This window comes from Apteryx rowi, unplaced genomic scaffold, assembly GCF_003343035.1.
Source record: "Apteryx rowi isolate R43461 unplaced genomic scaffold, aptRow1 scaffold_26, whole genome shotgun sequence".
Lineage (NCBI taxonomy): Eukaryota > Metazoa > Chordata > Aves > Apterygiformes > Apterygidae > Apteryx > Apteryx rowi.
The window spans coordinates 3,308,917-3,329,401 of NW_020448974.1; the positions used below are offsets into that span (position 1 = coordinate 3,308,917).

Consider the following 20,485-nt stretch of genomic DNA (forward strand, 5'->3'; position numbering starts at 1 on the left):
GCCTGGATGCAATCCTGTGCAATGTGCTCTAGGTGACCCTGCTTGAGCAGGGGGGTTGGACTAGATGATCTCCAGAGGTCCCTTCCAACCTCAGCGATTCTGTGATTCTGTGATTCTGTGTATATCAATACCTGAACAGCTGTACCACTGAACACAGTTCCCCAAAGACAATGATCAGTGTTAGCATAGGACAAGGTTTGCCATTGCACTGGGAATGAAACTGCAAAAAAATGCAGCAGGGAAATGAAGAACCATTATCTCTTGTGGAAGCCTCCTCCGTATTCATAATAGCATGAGATTAGATCAAGTTCTGAAGTAGGAGATTTTCAAATCCTTTTTTATTAAATATTTATTATTATAGCTCTGAACCGAGGCCAGGAAGACAATACAGGAATCCTATGCTTCCAGCCAAGACAGTGAGTCACGGAGAAAGGAAGCACTTAACGGGTGACCACTGGAAGCTGAAGGACATCCCTGAGATCAGTGATGGGGGATGGCTTGATGGCTGGCACCAGAACCTGCCCTAGTTCCTGTGCCAGCACAGAGGGGAAGAGACAGAGCTATAAAACCTGCAGCTTTGCCTGCAACAAACCTTTCCAGATTAGCAACAATGAGAACAAAGCTACAAACACTAGACAGTCCTACTAGAGCTGTTGGTCCAAGGTTATTCTGCAATAGTCTTTTAAGCTTAAAACACTTGCTGGAAAGTGAATGAGCATTTTGCAGGTAGAGGAGCTATGATTCATTTGGGCAAACTTTTGCCTTGTCTGGAGATTCCCCTGAAAATCAGAGATTTAGGGTTTATTGCTTATCTTCCCAGTGATTCAGGTAATAAAGAATTATATGCAGTTATTGCAAAGCAATGTTCACCTAAGCTTTCTATGCAGGCTGTCAGCTGGTTCAGTAAAGGACATGGAAAGATGCTGGAAGTAAAATTTATAGCTACTTTATGACTGTGCTACAAAGTACTTCTAAGTAACATTAAAAAAAAGCATGGTTTAAAGGAACTCTCTCACCTCCCCATTATCTGGCAGAAAGAATACAGTATGTAACCTCTTAAAAGCTCACCTCCACAAAGATAATAAAGCCTTCCTGGTGTTATCGCGTACACACTCAGCCAAAAGATAAAATGCAATGTTTTCTCCTTTAAAAAAGTTATGTCTTTTCCCAGTTACAGCTCTTCTTTTCCTCTTTCTTTCTCCCCATTTCAGTTCAAGCCAAGTTGGAGGAAGTACCCTAAGTAAAAGTGTCACTGTTGCAAGCACTGATTCAGCAAAAAGCAAGCATTATTATCCTTTGAAAGCAGAAAGGATGGCCATGAAAATCTATGGGCACACACTGTCCCCTGCAAGGGACAGAATCAAGCCTTACTCTTATCATTGAAGTGGCTAATAAGAGCAAATGGCTTCCAGGCATGCATTACTGTAAACGTCTTAAGAAAAACATAAGCAGCTACATTTGAAGCCTTGGAAAGCAATGGAAAACAGCTCAGGCAGGAGATGGACCACGGGGGAAATGGAACTGAGAGAACAGCAGGAGGGGTTCAGCACCTTGCAAAGGGGTCCTTCTGACATGGCTGGCCATTGCCTATTAAATCCAGCACCCAGCTGGAGATATGTCCCACCCCTGCTCTCTTAAGATAAAATGATGCGTTGAGAGTTCAACTTGGAGAAAAGTCCTTTCATGGACCAAACAATGCGAACTTTTAATTTCGTGACTGCTGATGGTGGGGGCGTGCGGCTATCTCTGAGACCTCTGCAAAAGGAAAATGGATGAACTCAAGAGACGTTGCTTTAATGCTTCCTTTTAGTGGCATAAGTGGCCAGCAGAAGGTTTTGTCTGCAGAACAATTGTCAAAAACACATGACCCTGAAAAAAACCCCACAGATGGAAAAGGCTGCAAAGCTCTAAGACAACATGTATTTTAATGGGTACCAGCCTACGTGCTGTGCCTTTCACAAACCAAAGGGAAAAGCACTGTGGAGTTCAGAGGGAAAACTGCCATCCCCGTGTGGAACACGGCAGCTAATTCCTAGTTTCCCAGTTCAGTTTAAATTCTCATTAAACTCCACTGACTCTTTAAAGAAAAAGAGCAAAAAAACTTACCCCCACTTCCTATTTCAGTTGCTAGGTTGAAATAGCTTCAAGAGAACCCCATTTCATGACACTGCCAATGGCATTTTAGAGGTACAATCCTTACCAAGTTTCAAAGAAGTTGTCTAAAAGGGAAAGTTCCTAACGCAACCTCGTTAAGTCAAAGTGTACTATAATTCCACAGCAATATGGCTTCAAGTCAGGGCTGTGCAGAGGCATTAGCTTGTTTCTAAGCACGTGCTTAAGTTTCACTGACTTTGAATTGAGCGCATCTTTAAGTATCTTGTTATACTGGATTCCAGACTGTTACAATCTATGGAAATGTTAGAGCTAGAGTGGGAATTCATTATTTTGCTATATTTTTTCTTTAGTATAAACCACCTAATAAATTTCTGTAGACTGATGAAATTGTAAAGTGCAAGTTAAAGCCTCCCTAGAACTAGTTCACTTCCCACTTGTTGCATTCCAGGACCTATTTTGGACTCACTGTTTTTGTTTGCGGATTGCAACACAATCCCAAAGTATTTTATCCCTTCAGCTAGTCCTGTTCTCTCTCCAAGTGCCTACGCAGATCAGCCTGCCCAGGACTAAAAAGTCAGAATCTAGATTTTACCCTCATATTTCTATAGCATCCAAAATGCCACTAGCACAGAAAAAACAGAAGACTCTGGGTAGTCACTTCATCTCCTTCATCTCCCATATTTTATCTTGTTTCTGTGACTCCAGCAATATTTTGAGATAAGAACTGTCTCCTTGAACACCCACCTTGAGAGCATATAGCACAAGACAGTCTTCCACCAAGAGCTAATCACGTTTGAGTGTCTTCCATGAAGTAAGAAGCTACTCCAAACTAATCTTCCCCTCGCCTTCTCTGATGACCAATGGACCTGTTTCCCCCATGAGAAGTGGGAGCAGAGACTGCAGATTTCTCTTCCTGCAGGTGCAGTTTTATTTCTTCACTTGAAGAGGCAGGATTTGCAGTCTGGCAGCACACTCTAAGCAAACCAGAGAGGAAAACAGGAAAACTAAGAGACCTCTTTCTCTGGAGGGTAAAGTGTTCTGGCGCCAGCAAGGTTTGGATTAGGGTCATCTGATTATTGTTACAGTGTTTAAAAATGTGTATTGTTCACACAAAATGAAGTAGAATTAGCCTGCCCCGAGAAGCCAGCAAGGCTAGGGAAAGCAAGGGGGGTGTTAATCCTTGATCTGGAGAACAAAAGATCTGGGATTAATTAGCTGATATATTTTGCTCACTACTAAGATGCTACATCAGCTTCAAGTTACTACAAAGCTACAGCTAAACATTTATGTTGGAAGCAGCAGTGCTTTGTTTTTCCCGAGTCACAACACGAACTCTGTCTCAGAGCTTACTAAACCCTCTCAAGCATGCCGAGATACCCCAGCCTTTGACGGACAGCACTTGTCCTCAGACCTTCTAGGCCCAACATAGCTCCTCAGGCAAATGCCCATCAGAAAGTTGGTTCCCCAGTGCTTGGCTCTTCTCCCACTGGAGAACTGCCATTGGCTCTGCCAAAACTGTGATCCCCAAAAGAGATGCAACTGTTACCTCCCTCGTGTGTGCTGGAGAAACAGTCCCACGAGGCATGGACAGGCTTCCACAAGTTTCACAGCGAGTCTGTGGCAGAGCCAGGAACAGAACGTAGGTCCACCTGACTCCCAGTCCTGCCCTTCGAACGTGATGCCCGCAGCAGGGCCAGATGGACCTGCAGTGTGAGACAGGGGCAGCTTCTGGGGCGGTGGCAACGTTGTGGGAGGGACACCACATTCCCTTCCCCTTGCATCCTGCCCCATGCTGACAGGACCAACCTGGACTGTGCTGAATACAGTGAGGTCAGTTTTCACAACATATTTGGTTCAGCAGAACCACGCTGATCTGTGGAGTTGCACTGGAAGAGAAATCTTTTGGGCAGTAGAACTGATTTTTCTCTTTTACCAGTTGGATCTTTTCTAGCAAAGCTGCTCTGGTAGATACTGGGTTTTGTAACAATCTTCCTTGTCCAGAGTGAGGCTAGGAATTACCTGCTCGATTTTCCTAAGACTGGACTACAAGCTATCACAGCAGCCTGAACTGGCTCTCTATTGGTCCGACCTCCTTCACCCAGCCCCTCCACTAGGCAGGGTAAGGTCTCAGAGGCTCCAGCCCCTTGGCTCTGCTCACATGTCTGGAGAGGAACATGTCAAGAGGGTAAAAAGGTGGTAAAGACACGATCTGGCCTTTCCAAGGTAGCAAGCCACGTTCCCAGGCAGAGAAGACAAGGAAATTTTGGCCAGAGAATAGAGACTGAGTCTCTCCGGGGCCCCACTGCTCTGCTTTTTAGCTCTGTTGCAGTCAGGATATTATGTGAAGAAGTCCAGGACTGCCAGCAGCAACTGCTGTTCAGCAAGGATCCCAGCAAACATCTCAGCTGTAATTACTTTCTGGCTTGTCTCCTTCTCTCTAAAAGTAGCAAAGTTAGTTAAACAGCTTTGTTCATTATCTCCTCCTGTGGCCTACGTTGTTCATAGCCAGAATTGTCACTGTATTTTTAGTGTCTCTTCACAACACAGAAAAGCTACCAGAGAAGAGAAATATGCAAGACAACTTCGCTTGCTCAGGAAACGCTTGGGGGTTTTGTTTTTTTTTCTTTTCTGCAGTGTCTCAGACATAGCATAAGAAATCCCATCTGAAACGGCTTTCTGACATCTTGCAAGTCCTAGTGTAGAAACAGAAATGGATATGATTGCAGCATTATGTTTTATAACTATGTGAGATGAATCTCATATATACAACAGAAAAATAATTCCCAGAGAGTTGTCTATCTGATTTCTTTTAACGTTTTCTGTTTGCAAATCAAACCAGGAGTCTTCAGCTTCCCCCCRTTTATTCATTACTCAAATTATTTATGGAGCGATTTCTAGGGGTCTATTCTTCTCCCGCAGATTCCCATCAAGCAGATTCTTGTAAAACTTCCAATTTCAGAAATTCAAGCCGCTTTGCTGAGCTGTGACCAGGCATGTGTGTTGCGTGTATATACCTGGGTCTCCTATTAAGGTGAGAAGTCCTAGAATTATATTTCTGGTACATCTGGAAGTTCACAGCACCATTTGAACATCAGGGCAGAACATGGCTTTGCTCAGCAACAGCCCTTTTGTCGGGGACTGCAGTCAGCATCTGAGAGAGCAGGCAGAGGTCTTGGTGCTGGTGATGTGGGAGCATGTGGGTGCGAGCATTTCTGACTGCCCTCTTTGGGACATGCAGTTCCCTGGAGGAAACAAACTGTTAACACTATTACTCTGTGAGATTTATTGCCTGGAGTGCCTCCTGGAAATAATCATTTCATAGAGTTACAGCTGCTTCTGTGGTCACTGATAGCATCTCTCATCAACAGACTCTCTGGTAGACAGCCAAACACCCTGCAGAATAAGCACCCTCTCTTTTATCATTCACGTCTAGGCAATCCTGCAAAGATCAAGGCTTCTGCAAGGCTGAAAAAGGGAGTACATCCCCTATTTTCATTAAAATTAACAAAGCTGGGAGAAAAAACAGAGAGGTGATCATATGCTAGGCACTGACCTAGGAGGATAACTGAGTTATTTTGATCCCCAGTGATTAAGCCTTACTTTCTACTGGGTGGATGACAACCTTTGTCTTTCAAGCTCCACGACACCCACTCCCTCCATCCCCAAGCTTGCAAAGAAACCACAAGATCTGCTTGTGAACCCCTCAGAAGTGCCACACAAACCTAGGAAACTCCTTCCTTCCACATCTCTGCTTTGTCAACTGTACCATAACGCATCTCTGATATCCAGCCCCACTCCTCCCCTCAAGACCCCTCCACTGACCAGAGCTTCATTAGTGCTACTTTCTCTCTTGCTCAGAGTTACAGTACCTTGGACATATTTGGGAGGCCATGAGATTTTCTGATCAACGGTGTTTTACAATGTGAGAGTATTTGTTCATGAATATTGACGGAGAACAGGAAAACTACACATAAACACAAAGTCATGCTGGTAAAGCCCCTGTGCATCTAGTAAGAGGTCTACATTTCCCTTCCTCAGATTCAGCACCATAGTTTCTGAGAGCAGATCAATTCCTGCTAAGCATTCCAAAAGAGACAAACTCTAGGAAAAAGAGCAAAAAGCAGAGATGGCTGATCATCATGAAGCACAAAGCATGTACTTAATACCACCGCACGTAATTGCGTGTGCCAGGACAGACAGCTATAAAGTGAATCAGAGGGGGTGTTTCACCAATTTCTCCCACACTTCACTACCAATTTTTTGCCAACCATGCTGTTTCTTTCTAGCAGGAAGTTCATAAGGAAGGTTTGGGAACAGGAAACTAAGGAAGAGAGAAGGAGCCCTAAAAAGTTTGGATGATGTAAATCAATAACTGGAGGAGGAGAGAGAAGAAATGCCATTTATAAGTAATTTAATGTTCTGGCATCTGCATTACCTATTGATTAGTGAGGGCAAAAAATGCAGATGAGGAGGGGCTGGTGATAGAAAAATCAATGTTTTCTTTACAGGATTCATTCAATAGCAGTGAAGGAAATACACTATGCTGCAGAAGTCACTTCAGATGGGTGTGGACTGGCATCATCTCCCATTCCCCAAAGAAGGAGGATGTCCATGCCTCTCACCTGCCTCTCATCAGCTTGCACTGCTCCCAAGCTCAGTGGAGCGAGGATGAGGCTGATGGAGAGGAAGAGCCCAGTTCTATTCCTGAGCCTGCTGCCAACTTGTTGGCTGGCCTTGGGCCATTGTTTCCATAGAGGGAGTTAGATGATACCTCTTCTGCTACCAAAGTGTTGTGCAGTTTGATTAGCGAATGCTTGCACGGTACTTTGAACATACCAAACTCTGTAACAAGCAGCTATTACTATAAATACACTGCTGATCACAGAGTACTATTGACCTCACCATTTATTAAAAACTGGAGCTAGAGGAAACTCATACTCACTGTGATCCATTTGATAGTTGGTTCATTTATTTTACTGCGTACCTAAAGGCATGCAAGGAGCTAACAAGTCAGCTTGATTAGATCCAGCAAATCTATTTCACTGTATCACAGTAATTTCACCTTCACACTGACCACTGCCCTACCAAAGCTAATAACTGGAACCTTGACAGCTCTGCTCTGTCATCATTCTTTTCTGATTAATGTGAGACAAGACATACRGAAGAACCTTTCTTTCTAAACCGAGAACACAATGCATGAGTGACTATAGATCAAATAGGGGGATCAAATCCCCATACCTRCTGGGGGAACAAAGAGGAACACAAGTAATTATGCTCTGCATCAAGATCATGTTCAACCTTCTAGTAAAATCTTAGAGGTGTCAGTGACATTCACTACTTATTGTCATCCAGGTTTCTCTTACTGCTGCACTGTTTGCTGGGACTCATGTGGGGAATTACAGAGCCAGGGAGAACAGGGCAGAGCCACTGCTTGGGAAACCAGTGATGATGACTAGAGAAATGGTGGGGGAGACTTTCTTGGTGCGCATGAGACCTTGGAAATGTGCCCTGGCCCAGCAGCGAAAAAGAAGCTGTACATGCCACATGACACTGAGACAGGGAGCCTCATGTCACAGCCTGGCTGGACGTACAGCCTGAGGGAGGGGGAGCCCTTCCATTCCTGCAGGACAAAGTCACGCTTCCATTGTGCTCCTGCTCTGGAGTGTTGGCACAGCTGCCTGCCTTGCAAACAACATTTTTAGGCCATGCTGGGTGTCTACAACATACATGTCTACATCCAGGCTGACTGGCCAAACTGCCTTGATGAGAAGCAGAGGGATTCCTTCACTAATTGACTCATCAGCAGAGATAAAGAAGCACATCCAGATCATGACTCTAGTCTATCTGAGACATCTCGTTTGGAAAAAAATGAACATGTTCTAGAAACACGTCTATCCCTGTTGCTGTAGATGTCTACAACAGCACAATATGACTCCCACCCAGCAAGTCCACACAAAATTATCTGTGTATTTTGAGAGTGGTGAAATCCCTAGATACACCAGGAGACATTCAGACTGACAGATCTCTGGCTCCTCATGACAGCCACCAACTGATTTTGAGAGTAGGAGCCTATTTACTTGTAGCAGCTGCTGCCTCATGCTCCTCTTACAATAGCTCCCATGAGTACTTCCCATGCAAACCTGTTTCTCTGGAAAATCAGCAGCAACTTTACTTGTGGCTTGAGAATTCAGCTGCCACTGAGTGCTTTGGAGAGCCCATGCAGAGTGTGATGCAGGGACACAGCAAACACTTGTGTTGACAGAGAGAGGGAGAGAGGCTGTTCCTCACTTGTGAACATTTTAAGTAGAGCAAAGGACTAACAGGCCCTACCGATCTGAGCACTCACCAGATTCACAAAGTCCTGGTAGCAGATCCTTCCCTCGGAGTTGCTGTCTGCCAGGGCCAGGAGGACCTCCAGCTTGTGGGGGTCCAGCTCCGAGCCGTGTCTCTGAAGGAGAGAGCGAAACTTCTCGGTGCTGATGTAGCCAGTGTTGTCAGGATCAAACTGGGGACAGAAGGGAAAAGTGCCAGAATTAACTTTTCTGTTTTACACACAGCTCTGGCCTCCTACACATTCACCACCCACTGCAGACCCGCAGAGATCCCAGGGGCTGCTCTAGGTTTTGGTGACGCATTGCCATGCAACCCCCTGTCACCTCCAGCTTTCTTTTACTGCCCAGGGAACTGCAGAGCACCCTGCTGTGGAGAGGGGGAATCCAGGCATCGTCACCCACACCATCACCCTGTCTCAGTTCAAACTTCAGCTAAGCCAGCCCCTTTTACCTTCTTTTCCACTGCATCATTGTTTCTCCTGGCTATTTTTTACATCCCTATCTGGTCTATCAAGCAAACAGGAGACACAATCTGTGAGACATAACCTACTGAAAACAGTTTTACTCCTGTATTTCCTAATACAATTGCAACACAGGAATAATGTTATCTCTTCTCAAGACCTTATGTCTGCTCAGTGTTTCTGATAGTCAGTTTTCCACACCACCTTTACAGATGCCTTCAAAAATTATAATGTTTTTACTGCTGAAGAGATCTTTATTTTGAGATGGATTGTGAAGAGACTCTTTGGACAGGGAGCAAAGCAGATAAACATTATGTTAAACCAAAATTGACAAGGCAGCTGCCTGCTATTTTCAGAAGGAAAATCAGACTCATTAGGAGGAAAGTCTCAGGTGAGATTTGGAGTGAATCCYGCTTTGCTCAAAAACGTAACTGTTTTCCCTCAGACTAAATGGTTCATCTTCTAAAAATGTCACTGAGCAAAAGGGACAGCTTCGCAAGGTTGTTCAAACTTACTGCCAGGCATGACTGCTTCCAGCGACCTCTAGCTCGCACAGAGTTCCCCAGGGCACACTGCAAGGGGCTGCCAACTCACAGGCAGGCACATCCCCAGCCCCAACAAAGCCAGCGCTGGCATCACACCAAGCATGTTTCTTTAGTGCTTTGAAAACTAGTGGACGCAAGCGGCCGGACCAGCCTGCGCTAACTGTGGTGCAGCCTGGTCTCTGCCAGCTCTCTGTTGCTGGGAGATTTGCCTTTGATTTTCCAAACTTGGCTCTGAGGACCCTGGTGCTCACTGGCCTCTCTTTGTGGATAATGATATCAAGCTTGTTGGCTGGACTGAATGACTGTCAGGGGGCAGGATGGTCAGGAGGGAGTCTTTTCATGGAAACATTTGGGACATGAAAGGCCCTGGTAGAGCCAAAAAGGTCCCAACAATCCTCGCTCTTTCTTAGCAGAGAACAAAAGCTGAACAGGCGCTGGGCCTTGGATCAGATGCAGCGGAGGAAAGGCTGCCCTGGCAAGGGAGGGGTGAGAAGGGGGACGGGGCAGAGGACACAGCCCGCCAGCAGCTGGTACTGCTCTGCAGTGAGCAGAGCAGCTGTAAAATAGACCAACCTCAGGCACGGGCAGCTTGTTCAGCCAGTGTCCGCATGCACGGGTCTGGCTCTGGCTCCTTCCAGCCCTAGCTGAGCACCTTTTACCCTTTGTCCCGCTGCTCCCGGGGGGCTCTGCCGTCTCTGGCTGTTTTGCTGAGGAGATGTTGTCCCATCTGAGGAGGGGAGATCCCAGCCCCTTTGCTGGAGCAGAGCTGGCCTGCTATTTTGTCAAAGGAGAATCCCCTCCATGCAGAAGCTTTGGGGGGAAGTTGATTACAGAAAACAAGACAAACCAAGCAACCTGTGGACAGTCGGAGCTGGGCGCTTTCCCCCGCCATCTGCCAATGGTTGTTCTGTCCTTGCGAGGTGGCCTGGATGTACCCTTCCTGACAGCTGGCACCCAGACATAAAGGTGGATTTCATCAGCTGTTTATCGTTAAACAAGGGCTTAATATTAATCCCTGGAGAAGTTCAGCCCCTCTACTCCAGTTAGCCCATTCTAACGCTTTAGGTTAACAGATCAGACCCTAAAACCAGCCCCAAAATTGTGACTTTTCAGTTCAGGCTCACCTCTGATGCCTTTTGGTTCTTGCTTGGACTCCCAAACCAGCCTAATTTTGCAGTGTCCAACCCCAGGGCACAGATACCCAGGAAATAACATGTTATTAGCATAATACCTGAGATGACCTTTTCCAAGGGGAATTTACAGAAGCAGAGAGATGAGTCATTCAGTGAATCCATCTAAAACCTGAAATCCCATAGACACTGCTGTGTTCATCTTGTTACCTGAAAACATTTGACCCAACTGACATCTTTCTTAACTGTACCACTTTAACTATGTCTTGACATTTAAGATGTCAGAACTTATCTCGTCTAGAACAAAGCCATTTGCTCATTGAAGGCTTAAATGTCTCCCTACTTTGATGGCCAGGGTTAGCAACTGAAGTGTGGGACTCCCTCTGTGCTGTTTGTCCTTGCAGGAAAGACCAGCAGCCGGAGCAGTGGGGAATGTGGCTATTCGTTTAAAGGGCAGAAGAGATACAGAGTTGATGCAAGCAAGCTCTGTAAGCACAAAAGAGCTGCTCAGATCACAAACCATTTTCCCCATACTTTGTTCTGCTTTAAAGCATCCCGAAAAAAAACATTTTGTAATCAAGAACAGAAATTACTTCAGAGCTTCAAAATAGCCCACAAGGACACACTAATGAATCCAGTGCAGTCACCACTAGCTCTAGAGCAGATCTGATCCTATCACTCAAGATGGTACTGTCTCTATCTGTTACTGGCTGCTGGCTTTCCAGCCAGCCAGATAGCTGAAGCCTGTTTGGTAGCCACAAATGAGTCTCCACTCTGAGGATGCTTCTCTCTCACACTAATAGGCACCAGCAGTCCTCCTTCAGCTAATCATCTTGCGGTTTCTCCCACCCAAATCAAAGGAGTATCAGAAGGTAGCTATTATTTTTGGTACTGTAAATGCGTTAGGTCTAGGAGCCTTTTCTCCTCTTTCACGTTACTATATACACTTTTGGTTTTGGCACTAAGTTACAAATACTAATTGGAAATAGGTTTGAATTAAAACGGTGGATCCGAACAGCATAGAAGAGCAAGAGTCAAGTAGTAAACAACCAGAATCTGAATTAAAAAGGCCTGCCTTTTAGAATAGGGTTAGACGACAGCTTCCACAAGCTGGAGCAGAATGTCTTTACTGTAAACTCCAGCTGTAAAAGAGTGCCTTTATTTACAGCTAAACATTTTTTCCAGCATAAAAAATTAAGGGACTTTGAACTCATCTGTCACCACAGCACTCAAAACCCATTCCAACACCTCAAACTGCCTCAAACTCTGGTTTTGGTATCATAGCCAACCACAAAAATCAAGGAGCTGAGCCGGTCCTGCAGAACCTGCTTCCCCATGCATGACAACAGCAACAGCACACTTGAAACGCTCAAATCCCTCAATTATAAAAGGGGAAACTGACCTTCACTAGATGCTTCAGGTATTTATCCATGACGATCGCAGTAACAGATCGCGGCCAGTTGTCCCAGCCAAGCAAGCCCAGCCGAGTACCTTTGTCTCACGGAGAGGGCAGGCAGTGACTGAYGGCCGGCAGCCGGCCGTGCAGAGCCCCACCAGGTCCAGCCCCACAGGACGCGCTCCCTAGGCCAACTCTCCCAGCAGCCAAGTCAGCCCAGCGGCTTCCTTCAGCTGGGTTACTTCTGCCTCTGCCCATCTACTTGGGCAGACAATTGCAACACAACTGGCGCAGGGACCAGCAAGACCGTTTGCCCCCCTCAAACAATAGGACACTAACGGCAATTTCATGCAAGGTTTCCTCTGCATTTAAATGACTATCACCCTTAACTCCCTTGATCCTCAAGCAGGCTCTTAAGCAAAAATGTAAACATGTTAATGACCATAGCAGCCATCTGACCCAGGATACTAATTCCTCAGCCCCAAACAAGCTATTATTTCCCTATTCCTTCTTTGTTTTGGAGCAAATGTCCCATCAAGTGAAGATACCACAGCAAAATGGCAAGACAAAAAATAAGGTGAGCGGGCCACAAATTTTGACAGAAATAGGAAGGGTAGTGAAAAGAATATGAAATCTCAGATTATTCCTCCTCTTTAATTAAAGACACATCAGCCATGGCTGAGTGAGTAAGTAGGGTGGAGGCTGATGCTGTGGGCAGACAATGGATATCTTGGGAAAAGGCAGACGCTTCACATAATGCAGCCGGCTGCTCCTCTCCCACATGGCAAACAGTCCGCTGGGGGATGAGAGCAGCTGGAGAGTCAACAGCTGAACTGGGCATGAGGTGGGAATCCTTAGTTGGCTTGGGATTGTAGAACTGTCCGAGGAACAAAGAATTTGCCACCTCCCTTGGTTTCCCACATTGTAGGGGCTTTGTCTTGACATGAGGAAAGCCATAAATTGCCTTAGCAATGGGCAAGGCCCGGAGCAACCTGATCTAACTTGGAAGTTGGCTCTACGTTGGATCACTCTCTTCGAACCTAAATTGTTCTAGGGTYCAGTGGCATCCTCAGTTCTGGGAGAGACTGGCCTGGCAGTCAGGCTTTCTGGCACTGACACCAGTTCTGCTCCAGACTAGGAGGCAGATTCTGCAAATAAATAGTCTTAAGCTTCAGCTTCCCCTCTTGTCATGTGGAAATGACAACTCCTGCCTTATCTCCCACTGGAGAGGAGCTGTCAATAGTAGGCCTGCTTCTTGTTCACATGTTGGTCTCTTCCCACAACCGCTACTGGAAAAGTGGAGTTAATCACATGCGAAACCTCTTCATCTCAGAGGATTTCAGACGCCAGCTTTGGTCCTTGCTGGATTTGAACTCAAACCATTAGATGGCACAGTCTCTGCAATCCAGGGAAACGAACATGCCTTGAAAACTCCCAGACCATCTCCAGCCTCGAGGGTCACCTTGTAGTTAAATCAAGAGTCTCCAAGTCAATACATTGATCCACAGACTCCTAGTCCAAGCTGAAAAAACATCTAAGACAGAAACTGAAATCCTCCGCAAGATAATTGTACATCATACCAGAGCCCATTCCCTTTCCCCAGTCTCTGGAGGCATGCTGGGAGCCAGTGAAAGCCCACCTGGAATTTTATTTATTATTATTATTATTGTATGTGATGGCAGGATATATAGCATTTGCTGCTTTGATGAAGATTAAAGGAATGACAAGGCAGAAGATCAAAGCCTGCCTTATAATCCAAATGAGAGGGCAAAAAGCAGGGGCTGTTGTAACAGGAGTTTCATCACTGTCTGCTGGTGATGACCTTCCCAGTAGCTTAAAGATCCTGCTCTCTCTTCTGATAGCAGGAGGTGAGTATGAGAGAAGAAACCTTGATCCAGAAAAGACGAAGGCCAGCCTTCTCCAAAAAGCAGTCAAAAGTAAGATGCCCACTCCTCCATCTCAAAGTCCAGTCTCTCACTATTAAGAGAGTCACCTAATCTGAGCCGCTTGAACATGTGCAGCAAAACATTAGCACTGGCTCCACTGACGCACACTCTCTTCCCCTGTAAATAATGAATTTACCTACCACTGCCCAGACGGCATTAAGTGATTAAGGGCTCTCCAGCTGTACTTTTAGTGCGTGTTAGATTGCTTTGACCCGAGGTGAACCTGAAGGCTGGAAACACCACCCAGCTCTCAAAAGCCAGGTCACATGTAAGCACTGAGGAAATACCCTCACTAACTCACCAGGCAGGGTCCCCGCACAGCACCCACTTCCTGGGGAAGTGGCTGTGAGGAGCACAGAGCACTAACTCGCTCAGCACTTGCTTGGGCAGAGAGGCATTTGCAGAACAGATGGCCCATCACCTGGCATCGGGTACGCCTCTCTGCGAGTGCAGCACATGGCTAAGTGGAGCTGGAACTGGTCTAAGATTCCCTTTTCCTCGAAGACCAGAGTAGCCTCAAGGGCTGGGCTCATGAGCCAGCTGGCCAATCTGTAGAGGCATTTCTGATCTAATTTATTTCTTCTGCTGTCTCAGGCGCAGAGACAAGGAAGGGACCCACATTACTACCATCTGCTGTTACCTTCTGCAAAAGCACTTCATCTAGACAAGCAGTGGAAGCACTAATTGGACATGAATAGGACAATAAAAAGATTCAGGAGTGCACCACTGCTCAGTTGTTAGGCAGACAGGAAAGATGGCTTTGGGCTCAGGTTCAGTTCTTAGTACTGCCAAGATTTGCAGAGTGAGCCCAGGCACCTCTTGCAGKGCCTTGATTTCTCCATCTGTAAGGTGGAAACGACATATCTGTGCCCATGTGATCCAGCGCTGCGAGGGCTGTGGAGCGCTTGCAGAGCCTGACTGGATGATGGTTACAACAGCAAAGGGTGATTAGTGAGCCATGAGACCAAACAACACAAACAGAACTGGCCTTCTCCCAAGGTTTCACATGCAGAGACTTATCAGCCTTTTCAAAAGCAAATCCAGTCAAGGCTGAGTCAGGGGCCCAGCAGCTGGACTCCACGTTGGTCCCCTGCCCTCACTTTCCCAGTTCTGTAGAGGTTTAGATCCTGATCCAAGCCACCACAGTGCTACAACAGGCCAAACAATCTTGCCTTCAGAGACCCATGGAAGTTGTGACTCACAGCTTGCTGGGGAAGTCTATCACACCCAGCTGGCTACCCTAACCCATGTTTCCTGGCTCCAAGCACATTTTTAAACATGAATCTCTCCCATATCCTTCCTCTGCCTATGGGTTTCTTGCTGCAAGTCCATGCTAAGGCACTACAACAGGAAAGAAGGAGAGAGCCGAGATACACTCACAGGACCTGTCGAACCAGCTTTCAGTCCTCTGCTGTCTCGATGACCCACCACTCTGAGCAATCCCACTGCATCTCTCCCGATCAGCCTCCTGGCAGGACACTCACACGAATCAGCCTCCAGTCTCGGCTGGGAAATTGGATTGAACACAGTGTTCAAGCCACCCGGAACTAAATTATTCAAAATATGCCACTGTGCTGGCTTTGAAGCCAAAGCTGCTCTCCAAAGAGAAGCCAGGGTAAATAGAAGCTCCATCAGCAGCAGCACTGATGATGAAGGAGATGCGGCACTGAAAATGAGGGAGATAATTACACGATTAACGAGACAGTGTGGATGGCAGGAGATCCCCTCCATCCTGCCGCAAGTCTTAATATGAAGAGACATGTTTATAGACTGAGCCTTCTCCAGCTCTGCTTCTTCCTCTTCTATTATTTATGCAAGTGCATTAAGTTTAATGGAAAGAAGCTGAGGCACTCTAGAAAGGGATTTTATTTTTTTAGTGGAAATACATTCTTTAATCCTGATCCAGCACTGGGCACATTGCACGCTTTGCTGGATAGACATCCTCAGCTGCAGCAACAGGCTGGACAGGCAGGGCAGGTTAAGGCCCAGACTGACGAGTCATAAATCTTGCATTACCAGCCCAACTCTGGTGCTGACTAACTGCGTGACCTCAGGCATGGCTGTCTCTCTTCCCATGCTCTGCTTGTCTGGTCTAGGTCTAAAGTTCCACTCGTTGTAAAAAATAGGACCTTAATACTAGTACGGATTTCTAGGTGTTACTACAATAGACAGCAGCAGCAATGAATGAAATCTCTTTGAGCATGTTGAAACCAGAAGAGACTCTGCAACTTACTGAACTACTGGCACATTTCTGAAATTGTAGACAAGGTAAAGCCTCCAAGACATCACGTAGTGACTGCCACAACCAAACCCACTCTAACAGTTAAGACCTTTCCTAAAATCCTGAGACAAGAGGTTTAATGCTCCTTCCAGATCTTCTTGTCAGCACTGGCCCAGACATTGTTATATGCATATATGCCCAATCTCTCGCTCTCCCTTTTGAATTCCTCAAGGTTTTAGGGCTCAGAAACCTCCCGAGGCAATGAGTTCTGCAGTCTAATTAAAATAAAACCCACTTTTCATTTGAATGGTGCAAGGCATCAAATATCAAAAGCTGAACACCAGCAAGATCTCTACTACCCTGATGCCCGATATTCTCATTTGTTACCACCACCTAATCATTGTTTAGGACTTTTCAGTTGTTTTTTACTAGAAAATCTCAAAATTCTGTACAAACATTAATTAAATCTCTCAAGGCTTCCACATGGTAAGGGGACATAATGGGAAACCCCCTTCCTTCCCAGCTGAAATGCAATACAGTCTGGGTGGATTACTGCATTTATTTGGGTTACTGCATTTTATTTTGAAGGCATAACATCAACAGAGTCAACCTCACAGTCTGGAGACAAACAGGCTCTAATCACTAGTGTTATGAGGAAATTAAAAATATATATATCAGAATAGCTGTTCAGTTGGAGCTTTATTTCACACCAAGCTCCTGCAGTCAGGTTCCTGCTTACCCCCAGGTTAACTAAATGTGGACAAGCATTTCTGGAAAATTCTCCACTACTGACAATGTCTCCTGTTACAGCAGAGTCCCTGCTGGTACAGACAAGGCAGCCAAGTTTCCCCATTCAAACCAGGCTTTTTGTTCAATATTAGCTAGAAAAAGCAGCATAGGCAGTACCGATGCAAAAAATGTCAGGCGTAGTCAAAATGTTTCTGTTCTGCATTTGGACAAAAGCCCAATGAACTATCTCTATCATATGATGATGTACACTTTCTGTCCCAATAGTAACTCTGGAGGACATGACCCAGCACCTGCTAAAGTTAGATAGTTTTGAATCAGCAGGTCTGGATAACTTGTATCCAGCAGATTTTAAAAGCCAACACTAATACCAATTTTCTGCAAGTCCAGGAACACTGAGGGAACATCAAAATCCACCTTCTACCTTTCTTCCAGCTTTGAATCAGCGGTGCAGCCTTTCCTGCCATGTTCCAAAGCTCCAGGGCCTGTCCAAGCGCAGTGAGGGATACAGAGAGGCACCCCCAGCACTCCCAAAACTGCAGGGCCATGACAAGAATTTAAAAGGACAAGCAGGCCTGTCAGCCTGATAGCAACCCAGAGCAAATGACCAGATGACTGATACTGAGTAATGTGTAATTAAAGGAGGACTGGKCTAATATCAGTCAGCAGGGGTTACAGAAAATAGATTATATTGAACTGATACAATTTGGATGAGAATATAAGCTTGGTGCAGACTGTAAGATGAGATCATCGATATAACCAGTTTCTGCAAGGCATCTGACATCACCAGACAACATTGTATTTCAGGACTTACAGGGACACAAACTCAGCCTGACACACATTCAACATGCTAAAAAATGGCTATTTGACAGGTCTCAAAAAATAAAACTAATCTAGAGAGCTACCATCACATGGAGATGTTACTAATGGGGTCCCATGAGAATTCACTCTTGCCTCCGGACTTGCTAGAAAGTATAAGATAACTGTGCATAATGCTCACAATGAGCAAAAGCAGCAAGTAACGCAAGGACAAGCTGGGTCTTTTAGTAAAGCTGAATGCTTGCAAACAATACATATTGCTGTAAAAACAAATAGAAAGCCATATGGCCAGGAGCCAAGAATGCCGGCCAGCATACAGGATGGGGAATGCCATCTTCAGAAGCAGACACTCTGGGGAAAGAACCTTGTCATTTGTTACTCTGACTCTGAGTGCTCTCAAGGTAACACTGCCTTCAAAAAAGGAAATGAGACCTGCAGGTTTGTAAATGAGGTGACATTACCTCTGTCTTTGGCACTTCAGTGCTACTAGTATAGTCTGACTGGCTCCACTGACAGGATCAATTCATTTAGCTTATGAAAGGGAAGGTTAAGCAATGACTTGATCACTGTCCAGAACAACCCTCATGGGGAACAGGAATTTGGCAGCAGAGGACTCTTCGCTCTGACAAAGGTATAACCACATCTAGGAGCTAGAGGTCGAAGTTGGACAGCTTYGGATTAGAATAAGGTGATTGTTTTTACTATTAACAACTGAAACAGCACACTTACTTCATCAGAAGTTTTTAAATTGAACTGTAGGTTTTCCTAGGAGATGAGGTAGGGCCCAGGAGAGGCAGAAGTCCGCTCAGAAAATCCTCTGGCCTTCGTTATGAGAGACTAGACAATCCCAGCAATTCTCTTCTGACCTGATTGCAAGGCCTCAGGGCTTAGAAAAAAATAAACTAAACATACAGTTTTAAAGCTTCAACTAACATCTGCCCTAACACATGTATGACAAGAAGGTCCAACCTATACTGGGATCCAAACCATGCTTCTGGTTAAAACAACCACCGCAGAGCAAGACTCACACTAAACAGACTGGGAAGCATACTGAACTTGCACTGATTCTTACATCTGGCTTTGCTCAGCCATGGGGACTAGAAACTACCGAAGAAGCTCCTCTGCTTTCCAAGCTGAACTGGACTGAATGGCAACGTCAGCCTCACAAAGAGGAGACAGAAGTACCACACGAGTCCCTGTGACACCTCCYGGGTACCTGGAGTTACGCTGCTACGACAGAAGCACCTCCAAGTACTTCAGACAGGCTGGTTCTACAGGGAGCCCGGAGCTGGCACCATTAATTATTCTTATCTGTATCATTTAACACTTGAGAGCAAGTGAGTAAGGGTACCAGGAGGGACAAACACAAGGCAAGGGCACAAAGTTTCCAGAGTTCTCTTCTCTTTGACACAGTTTGTCAAACAGACACAAAACTTGTGAGAAGTTTTAAGGCAAATCATGATTTAATGAAGACTCTACTCTGCAACAGGAATGCAACTAACTTCATTGAAGGAAATGCTGTCCAGTTCATTCTTCTACAAATATATTGTTTTTATACTGTCTGCCACAATTTAAACCAAAACAAACCAACCAACCTAAAATGATCCATTCAATCTGCTTATTTGAGTGATTATTTTGTAAACACTATTCCAGATCATTTATTATTCACATCCCCCAGCACCTCCAGTCTAGACCCACAGTAGGACCCAGCCTGCTGGGCAGATCCATCCCCCACAAGAGTGTTCACCAAGGACCCTGTTAGTGCTGAAACCTTGGTCCTGGTGCCCAGCACAGCCCTGCTCGGGGTCTGCTGCTGCTCCTTGCAGCATTAACACTCCAAAAAGTCACAGATCCTGCTGCTCCCGTGTCTCAAACACCAACACAGGCGCCCCGTGAGGCCAAGCGGACTCTGGCTTCACTGGTGAAGAAGTGCAAAACACAGGAAGGAACACGTAAGGCTGAGCTGGTGCAGGAACCTGAGCCCCTTTTAAAGGGCTGCTGGAAAGGTCAAGTAACTTGCCTGGAGTCACCCAGGACGCAGCTTCCCAGCACAAGCCTCACAGCTCGAGCACCGAGCAGTTCTCCTCGCAGGCAACTGCAAAGGCAGCGCTGGCCTTGGGCTCCAGCCAGCTGTGCCCTGCAGGTCTCACGCCACAGTGTGGCCCGGGCACGGTGAATCAGGAATCCCCTTTACACACTCACCAGCCTGACAGTAAACTGCACCACAGCTCGGCTTGAAATTCCCTTTTCAAACAGCTGTCAGGGGAAAGGCTCCTTCCTGCAGCACTGACAAGTCCTCACAGAGTCCAGCCCCGGCTGAGCGCTATCAGGGCTCCTCGTTGCCTCAGGAAGAGCAGYAGGTACCCCCGTCACAGCCTTCCACACGACAAAGCGCTTCTCCCATCAGTCAAACCCTTGCTCACCCAGAGAGCCACTCTCCTCGCCTGCCTCTACCGCATTTCTGCCTCCTTTACTGAACTAATCAGGTTTCTCCTGTGTACAGGGCTCACACATGCTTCTAAAAGTACCTGCTTCCTCTAACAAGCCTGTGTGCTCTTCCCAAACTCTGATATTCCCCTTTTACTTGAACAAACTGGTCCAAACGTAGTTTTGCCACTCAAAGGCGCAGTCCCACGGGCACCCACAGGCAAGCAGACCTCCCTGTTAGTTTTCCTGCCAYGCTGCAGCAGAGAGACCTGCTCCTTCAGTAGGCCTGGGTGATAACTGCACGCTGCCAGCATGGGTTTGAGCTGTAGGGCATGAGGTGTGCAGC

General features: G+C 46.1%; 1 protein-coding gene across 1 annotated transcript in view; it reads right to left on the reverse strand.

The window, feature by feature from the left end:
* RHBDL3 (rhomboid like 3) overlaps positions 1-20,485 on the reverse strand; it is a 65,588-nt gene that overhangs the window by 18,803 nt on the left and 26,300 nt on the right. Inside the window, exon 3 of the mRNA XM_026067508.1 lies at positions 8,462-8,620. Within this exon, the coding sequence (XP_025923293.1) occupies positions 8,462-8,620 (159 nt within the window). The remainder of the gene's footprint in view (positions 1-8,461; positions 8,621-20,485) is intronic.